Raw genomic sequence first — 10,025 nt, forward strand, 5'->3', positions numbered from 1 at the left:
TGTGACAGTTTTAAATCACTTTTGTGGCAGTTTAAAACCCCCACAAATTGACTTTTCAATTTAACACAAATTAACTATTTTGTGAGGTTTTCAAACCTCCATAAACCTTGTAGTTATTTATTTTTAATTTCAAATCATTCATTAATCTCAATTTAAAATCCTAAACATTCATTAATCTCATCTCATTTACATATTCTCAAATTAAAAATTTATTTTTTAATATTAAAATTTAAAAACTAAATCTTTTATAACACAATTCCTCAATATAAGACATAATTCTAAATAGGGTAAAGTATATTTTTTGTCCCTGAAGTTTTACAAAAGTTTCAAAAATACCCCTAAGTTTTATTTTGTTTCAATTTTGTCCCAAAAGTTTTCGATTTGCATCAAATATACCCCTAACGGCTAATTTTTCAAAAAATTTAAGATCAATTCAACAACAATTTCATAAGAACAACCCTCAATACAAGCAAATCAAGCATAATTTTCATGCATTATTGTTAGATTGGTCTTAAATTTTTTTGAAAATTTAGCCGTCGAGGGTATATTTGATGCAAATCGAAAACTTTTGGGACAAAATTGAAACAAAATAAAACTTAGAGATATTTTTGAAACTTTTATTAAACTTTAGGGACAAAAAGTATACTTTACCCTTCTAAATATCCATAACCTTCATTAGCTTCTCCGCCACAACCTTCATTAGCTACTCTTCATATTCAGCAGAGATGCAAATATCCATAACGCAAAAAAGACTGAGCTTTATATGTGTGTATAGGGTATAAATAAAGAAATGCCATATCATTTTTTATAAGTGCAACACAGCATGCTACAGACAAACATTCTAAGAATAGAAAGAATAAAATAAAAGATATACAAAGGAAATGTCTTCTTTCATGAATCAACTTGTATCTTTTATAAGCTGCAACATCAAATTATCCATTCGAGATGCACAAAATTCAAGAAGAAATAAAAGTCTGAAAGGGAACAAATGAAATGATACAAACATGCAAGCATATAGTTTTAATTCAGCATATAGTTTTAATTCAGTAGAATAAGTAAACATATAAACTCTGAATGAAAGTAAACAATAAAGCTAATTTTAGAAAAAAAACAAAAGATTCTATACTTTACAAAGAGCTCTGTATTCCTTCTCAAGGTACTTGATACATGACTTCAAGCAGTATAAATAGCAAGCCCTTACACAGTTCTTTGTCTCTTTATTATAGTGTCCTCTGACAAGTTCATCTCCTCCAATGCCGACGTTACTACCTCTAAAATTGGTCACAATATTCCATCCATAATCTTGTAACGGCCAACCTCGAAAAGAAAGTCCAAGCAGGGTTTGAGCCTCACAATACCCTGAAAGAAATAGTTCAGTGACATCAAAAGGACCAGTTTGAACATAGATGAGCTTCATATCTACCAGTCCACCTATGCCTAAATAATTTAACAAAGATTTATTAATAAGAAAGCAATTCTATATGCAAATTATTGAACCTATTATTGTTCAAACACTAGTCTTTCTAACAGCAACAAAAGCACCAACCTTGTAACACCTCTATATTGAGATGTTCTCTAGCCAAAGGTATCAATGGATTTTCTATGAGTAATTTGCTTCTGGTTCTGCTCCACCATTTCGTCATGCACCCTCTTCTTTGTAGTGCTCATGACAGCATGTGATGCTTGTTGTGAGGATGTGACACAACTTGATTGGGAGCTTGGACTCATGGATAACCTCAGTGATTGTAAAGGGTATTAAGGCAAAAGCTGGACATTATGCCCAAATGACCTGAGAATTGAAAAAGAGAGATTATCTTTACAAGAGAAAAGATTAAAATGAAACTACGATAAGAAAGAGATCGATCAGGTAACTGAATAGGAGAAGAGAGATAGTGTTACCTCATATATCTATGTACAGACATAGTTCTGATGGTCTGCAGTGGCACTATTTCCTTTCTATACACACAGAAAACCACACAGAAAATCTACCAAAACCACACAGAAAAAAATCACCAATCAAACACTATTTTCTTTCTATACATACAAATGCATGCATAATAAATAAAAAGCTTAAAATGTTACCTTTGGTAAAATTTTATACAAATTTTCATTCAAACATATCTCTTGCCAAGTTAGTAGCTACATTATCTTCAATAGCATCGCTATCTAATAAATTGGTAGCTAATTGGATGTACTCATTATTGGGGTCAAATAATTGTTCAAGTTCTTGCTCTTGATATCGCTCATTTTCGTACACTACATCTTCATTTCCTTGACCCATGTCATATATATCCCTTGGCTTGACATGCACAGCAATACTCTACCCTTTATTTACCATATCATCAACATAATACACCATTTGTGCTTGAGATGCTTCAATATAAGGTTCATGTTCTTCACGCTCACCCGTGTGAATTAATCTATCGAAATTGACGTAATTGAAATTCCAATCGTCTTTTTTATAACCTCTGTCTCTAGTAGTGTCAGCCCATTTGCATTTAAAAAGAACAACAGCAAATTGTCCATGGTAGTTAAGCTCAATTATATCTTCTAACTTGCCATAATATGGCAAATTTGCTTGTCTCATATTTCTATCAGCAATACTTGCAATGCAGGGTGTGTTAGAGACTAAGAATACTCCACTATTTTGTGTCTTAAGGCCAAATTCTCTAGTCAAAGTTCGAAATCTATACCCATTGATGTCATAAACAGAAAATCTCCTTGCATTCATCATTGGGCCTCGTGCAAGAAACTTTATATCAGTTGACATTTCGTATGGATTATCTGGATTCACACTCTACGAAGTAAAACAAAAAGTATTAGTCAAGATTATTTAGTTGACTAATCTACAATGTATACTTTATAAAGTATGAATTTTCACTTACCAATGCTTGAAACCAATCAACAAAGTCTTTATTAACTTTCTTTTCTATCTCTGCAGGTGAGAGTCTTCTTCCTTTTGAAGTTCTCCTAATGTGGTCTCTAAAGGCGTTGATATATGGTTTCACATCTTCGCGATTGAAAACCACATAACGATGAGCTTGCAACTTCTCTATTTTAGTTAAATTGAAGTTTGAATGACCTCCATGTGGAGTACCTAACTTGGGCAAGACTGAAGACATTTCATAAGGGGGATCATAACAAAGACGACTAGGCCTGTTAAATCTAGTCTCCATGTCATCAATATACCGAGAACAAAAAGTAAGAGACTCTTCAGCTAAATAACCCTCAGCAATAGAACCTTCTGGATGTGTTTTATTTCGTACAAAGGACTTCAAGTGTCCCAATTCCCTACATAGATGAATTGTTAGTGTACTACAATTTCATCAAATGATTTTTATTTTAAAAAAGGAAAAGCATTATTGTACCTTTCGATGGGATACATGTATCGATAATGGACTGGCCCCCCAAGTTTTGCTTCCTCAACAAGATGGACTGTTAGATGCACCATAACGGTGAAGAATGATGGAGGAAATAACATTTCCAAATGGCAAAGAGTAATCACAATGCGATCTTGGAGCTTATCAAGTTCTGTACGACTTAGACTCTTACCACAAAGAATTCTAAAAAATGAGCAGAACTCAATCAAAACTGAGGTAACTTGGTTTGGTAGCACATTACAGATTGCTAGTGGAAGCAATTGCTCAATCAAAATATGACAGTCATGACTTTTAAGTCCAATGATTTTTTGTTGTGCCTCATCAATACATCGAGATATATTACTTGAGTAACCATCAGGCACCCTAACATTCTTCAAAGTTACAAGAAAGACCTTTTTAGCATCTCGTGTTAGTGAATACAAAGCAAGGTGATATTTTCCATTATCATCTGGCCAAAGATCACGCCTTATCCCCATGTCTTGTAGATCTTTTCGGACATTGAGATTATCTTTTGCTTTAGATTTCTCATTGAGCAAAGTATACAAAATATTATCGCATACATTTTTCTCAATGTGCATAAAGTCAAGGTTATGACGCAACAAGTTGGTTTTCCAATATGGAAGTTCAAAAAAGATGCTTCTCTTTCTCCACTGCATAGTTGCTTGCCTACCTCTTTTTCCTTTCTTGTTCAACTTTTCTTTCTTCCCGAATGTAACATCAAGATTTTCTACTTGTGCCAGAATTTCAGATCCTGATAATTTAGCCGGGAGATCACGTTCTTCTGTGTGTCCATCAAAACGAACTCTACTTAACCTGAATCGATGTTGTCTACCAAGAAAACGTCGATGACCTATATAACACCATTTTTTGCTATGATTAAGATAACAAGGTTTTGCATCAAAATTACAAGTTGGGCAAGCCAAACCAGTATATGTGTTCCATCCGGAGAGCATGCTTAGGCCAGGAAAATCACTAACTGTCCATATAAGAGCTGCATGAATCTTAAACATTTTATGTTCTGATGCATCATAAATTTCCATACCCTCATCCCATAATTCTTTTAACTCTCTGACAAGTGGTTTAAGATATATGTCTATATTATTTCCGAGACTATGCTTGCCAGGTATAACCATTGACAGGATAAAGGAAGTATGTTTCATACACATCCAAGGAGGAAGATTATATGGAATTAGAAATATAGGCCAAATGCTATGAGTAGAACTCATTGATCTATAAGGATTGAAACCATCACTAACAAGTCCTAAGCGAACATTTCTAGGTTGTAATCCAAACTCTCTGTGTGTCAAATCAAAAGTCTTCCATGCCTCACCATCCCTTGGATGCACCATTTTGTCATTTTCTCCCTTCCCTGTTGCATGCCATAACATATGCTCTGCAGTTTTACGACACATGAACAATCTTTGCAACCTTGGTTTCAACGGAAAGTATCTCAAAACCTTGGCAGCTTGCTTTTTCTTCTTCTTCTTCTTAGAATTCCACCTAGAAGCACCACAATGACTGCATGTTTGTTGGATGTTGTTTGGGTCTTCATCCTCGAACAACATACAATCATTGGGGCAAGCATCTATCTTAACATAGTCAAGACTTAGTTTTCGAATTAGTTTCTTTGCCTGATCAAAAGTCGTAGGCAAATTCACACAACTAAAAGCATCCTTCACCAACTCAAGTATCATGGTAATGGCCTTGTCACTTAGTCCACACAAGACTTTAATATGATACAATTTGACTATGAATTCTAGCTTTGTGAAGTCGCTTCCTTCCTGTAGCTTTTGATTGCCTTCCTTGATAAACTCATCAAAGTCTCTACGATTTTCTCTTGGCTCATCGTTTACAAAATCTTCCGTGCCTGAATCCTCACCGCTCTCCTGATCCATATGTATCCCGAAAGCATCATTTACCATGTTATCTAGGGGATGTTCAGTTGCCAATGTCTCGCGCATGACATGTGCACTTGTTGAGAATTCGGTTACTTCTTTCTCGCCATGAAAGTTCCATACAACATAATTCTTAGGGAATGGTTTGTAAAGTAAATGATCTCTAACATCTTTTCGAGCATGCCATTTGTGAAACCCACAACTTGGACACGGACATATTATCTTACTATTCTCAATTGCTCCATGTTGAAATGCAAAATCCAAGAAGTTTTTTAGACCGACTATATATTCATTTGAGTTTCGTGGCTTAGCAATCCAAGATTTATCCATTGTTTCTAGTTAAACTTCAAGTAGAAAAAAAATAATTACTAGACATGTGTACTACCAAAAAATATATATGGGTATGGTGGTGGTGACGATGACGATAATAAAAAAAATGAAGAAAAAGAAAAAAAAAGAAGGAGAAGGAGGAAGAAAAAGAAAAAAAAAAGACGACGAAGTCCTGCAACGTAAACTAAAGGACTTAAATAAACTTAAATATAAAATTATTTGAATGTAACAGAACTCTATTTAATATTTGTTATAAACACTAGCTAGTGTTTTTTCGCCTTATGTCCCAAAACATTTATAAGTGACTTAATATTATTATCACTTTTAATTTTGTCAAAAATACTAATAGAGAATGTATATCTTCTCAGATTGTATTTCTTCTGCGATTTAATTGAAAAAGCATAGTCTTAATTACTCTTACATACATAGCTATGAAAACTTGATGATGATGATGCAAAATAGAAAAGAAAACCATAATATTCTAAATATTTGTGACAATTTCTTTTTATTTTCTATTTATAATTTATTATTTTAAACCTTTTTAAAATTTTTTAACAATATCAATATCGTAGAAATTTAGAACACACAATATTTGCTTAACTCACCACTTTCATTAGTAAGATTTTTATTGAGTCAACGACAATATTAAATAACTTTTAAAGCACTTAAAAAAACAAAACTTTTGGAGATTAATAATTTGATCGGAATAAATATTAAATTATTTTTAATAAATAAATTTTATTAATTTATATATATAAACTTTAAAATATATAAATATAATCTGTATAAATTTATGTATATAAATTATATATTTTTATGTATAAAATTTTTATAAATATAAATATAAATTATTATTATTTAAATATTAAGTAAAAATGATAATATTTTCTAGTTATATAGCATATTATTATAAAAAAAATAATTAGCTTCCTTTGTTTTTCCGTTAAAACCACGTGTAAAAAAAATTCTAACAATTTTTAGGAAGAAAAATTCCTATGCATCCCATCCAGCCATTCGCCGCCTCCATCCCACGCGCCACGCGGGGTCGCTATTTTCTGGTGGGACCCACTTTCTTAGATGTGTATGGCATCTTACTTTCTTGTTTTCTTGTCTCTATTCTATGGGAAATCAAAATTAAAAATAAACTAATAAATAATCAAAGACTTTAATGGTAAAGTCCATTACATCTGAATTTAAATACTTTAAAATAAAAAATTAATAAAATAATAAAATTAATTATTTTTAAATTAAAATAATTAAAATAATTATTTTAATTTAAAAATAATTAATTTTATTATTTTATCACTTTAACACTTTCTTCGATTTTAACAAATTTTAAACCTTGGCTTTTTATGATCCAAAGAACACGTTGGTTGGTGGTGACATTTTCACCAAAGAAAAAACAAAACTTTGTGTCTCATCTAAAACCCAATGCTTATGTAATTGGTGGTGACATCATGGTGCATACGCTCTAATATTTGTGGAAAATATTGTCCCCATCTTTCAACTGTTCAAAGAATTTATTCTTTCTTATATACTATTGTTTATATATATTCCAACTCTCTTAGAATTTTTTTCTAACACATGGAGTTGAATTGAACAATTTTACTACTTGTTAGAATTAAGAGAGAAGATTCTACATACTTTGCCATTAGCTTTCATTGTATTTGGTCCAGAACAATTATTATAGACACTATTGAAGAGTAGCCACGTATATAAAGGAATTGAATTTCTATCATCTTACTCTTCAACTACGTACCCAATTCTTTATATATTTATTATTATTATATCACCTTTTTTGTGGAACATACACAATTACTATTAGAATATATGTTCTTATTATATGATTCATATATAGATAGATCAATTCATCACTGAGTTGTGAGTAATTGAAGGCTGTTCAACTTCAACTTCAACCTACTATATCACAATAATGGATGAAAAGGTAAAACATCTGGGTTCCTTAATTTGGTTTTGCTTCTTATTCATCTTCTTTTTCTTTTTTCTTACAATAATAACAATAAAATTTTATCCCACTATATAGAATCGGCTATATGAATCAAACGATACCATTACGTATATCATGTATCATCAAAATCCTTGGATAATGTAACGGATTATAAGCAAAAGTTTGTTGAGATTATATAGTCCACTATTCCCAATGTACTTTAAACAACATATACAGTTTCTGTTAAGATTATTGTTCTTGTTTTGCTTTTCTGGGTTAATTAATTATGCAGAAGCAAATAATATTAATAATAAACATTAAAACATGAAACTCCTATATATGAATATCATTAAGAAATATGAAAATATACGCAATTAATTAACCATGTTCAATTCATTTAATTTCATTTAGGTGGAAGCTCTTCAAGTGGAATTGCAACGTGTGAAAGAGGAGAATAGTGCTCTAAGATTGATGTTTGAGGTTCTAAGCAACAAATTCAAAAGCCTTCAATCCCAAATTCAAGATATAAACAAGGAATCGGAGCAAATAATAGGCTTCAATAATTCAATGCCTATTGTTGACTCAACAAATTGCAAGAGACCAAGACTACTAGAGTTTCCGACAGCTAAAAGGCCATTGCAAATCTTTGTCAGAATCAACCCCAAGGATGATACTTTGGTTAGTAATTTAGTATACATGCCCCGGTTGTTATTGTTGTTGTTATTGTTGTTGTTGTTAAGTTTAATTTTGATGTAAAATGTTTTACACAATGTACAACAATCACATTCATACTTTTGATGATGTAATATTATGTGATTGGATACACGTATAAAATTGTTTTACTCTAAAAATACATCAAAATTAAATTCATATTAGTTCATTTACTATATCCTACAATTCTACAAAGAAACCTACCTTGCTGACACTTACAAAAATTGATATATTTAGACATATTTTATATTTAGATACATTATTTTTTTGATATACTAATCATTAAAGTAACCGTTATTTGGTGGGTGCAGAGCATTGTTATATCAAATTATTCATTAAAACTCAAGTTTTTACCCTAAAGTTTCACAAGGTTTATTAATAAATTTGGAATTCCCTTTGGTGATATTAGATGATAAGAGATGGATACCAATGGAGGAAGTATGGACAGAAGGTTACCAAAGACAATGTTTCACCAAGAGCCTACTTCAGGTGTTCCATGGCCCCTAGTTGCCCAGCCAAGAAGAAGGTATATAATATAGAAAAGTTTTTAAATGTACTCGAAATACCAATGTTATGATAATCTTAACCGATTTTAGTTAATATATATTATATATATTTTTTATAATTAAGATCAAGGACTAAAATTATTAGAATACCAGTATAGCTGATACACTTGAAATTCTTCTTATAATATAATACATTCAATATCTTACTTGCTAAATTTTATTCAATACTTATTATAATATAAACTTGTTTTTTATACTCTAGTAAGATTATTATACCATCGATCTATGTAGCCAACTCTACTAAGTCAACTTTTTTCTTTTGTTGAAATAATGTTTGGTTGTCTAATTGATTGTTAAACAATTCCCACTAAAATTGGCATATGGTTACTCAAATTAGAGAAGTATAATCAAACAAGAATGAAGATTTAGCTTCTGCAAACAATTATGAAGTGTAATTAATATGGATTTTTTCCCCTCAATTAAATTCAAGAAATTAAGCTTGTGTGGAAATTATTAAATTTTTTTCACCAAATGAAATTATTGTGTTGATGAGTGATTTAGATACAAATTTTTGGTCTCATAGACTCTAACCTTGTTGCACTTATTATTACTCATTTATATGGTAGGTGCAAAAATGCATACATGACAAGTCTATATTAGTTGCAACTTATGATGGAGAGCACAACCATGCTGCAATTCAAGATTCTTCAATGCCTTCTTCATCCACTCCCAAAGGCTCAGTGGTTAATAAAAATAACAATAATAATAGTAAAAATAATAATGATTTACCTCTTCCAATCTTAGAAAATTATAAAAAATGGTCTCATCAAACAGATTCAATAAGACTATGTTGTGATGATGTTACTATGCAAAAAAGTAACACCAAAATTGAAGAATATGCAAATTCCTTAATCAAAGATCCTGAGTTCACTGCAGCATTGGCTGAAGCAGTTGCACGCACCATCACTGGTCAGAGTAAGGAACAAGACCTAAACCTCAATTTGGGGTTCCAGCAGGGTGATGAAAACTGAGATCAATTAATGCAATTGTATAGAGATTTTTTAAGGACTTCAATAGTAGCATAGTTTGTCAAATTAGGATGAATTATTAGTTTAGTTTGGTAAATTGCTGTATTTAAAACAATGTAAGTTTAATTAGTTTTAGCTCATGCAAAAATTATGTGATTGGTGTTAACTTCTCTACTTAGTGATTTTGTTCAATTATGTGACAGAAATTGAATACAAAGAGTGTAATA

General features: G+C 31.2%; 1 protein-coding gene and 1 pseudogene across 1 annotated transcript; one reads left to right on the plus strand and one right to left on the minus strand.

Annotated features, from left to right (window-relative positions):
• Positions 1-2,107: 2,107 nt before the first annotated feature.
• LOC110263615 (uncharacterized) lies at positions 2,108-5,605 on the minus strand (annotated as a pseudogene).
• Positions 5,606-7,184: 1,579 nt separating this feature from the next.
• LOC107648521 (putative WRKY transcription factor 40) lies at positions 7,185-10,015 on the plus strand. The gene is made up of 4 exons (XM_016352351.3): positions 7,185-7,550; positions 7,965-8,231; positions 8,674-8,790; positions 9,397-10,015. The coding sequence occupies exons 1-4, from the start codon at positions 7,539-7,541 to the stop codon at positions 9,799-9,801; spliced, it is 801 nt and encodes a 266-aa protein (XP_016207837.1). The 5' UTR covers positions 7,185-7,538; the 3' UTR covers positions 9,802-10,015.
• The last annotated feature ends 10 nt before the right edge of the window (positions 10,016-10,025 follow it).

Source organism: Arachis ipaensis, chromosome B6 (assembly GCF_059453495.1).
Source record: "Arachis ipaensis isolate K30076 ecotype BB chromosome B6, ASM5945349v1, whole genome shotgun sequence".
NCBI classification, from domain to species: Eukaryota; Viridiplantae; Streptophyta; class Magnoliopsida; order Fabales; family Fabaceae; genus Arachis; species Arachis ipaensis.

Bases quoted from the DNA above. Each gene is read 5' to 3' on its own strand.
- LOC107648521 (XM_016352351.3), top strand. The intron at 8,232-8,673 runs GTTAGTAATTTA...TGGTGATATTAG, and splicing joins ACCCCAAGGATGATACTTTG to ATGATAAGAGATGGATACCA. The intron at 8,791-9,396 runs GTATATAATATA...TTTATATGGTAG, and splicing joins GTTGCCCAGCCAAGAAGAAG to GTGCAAAAATGCATACATGA.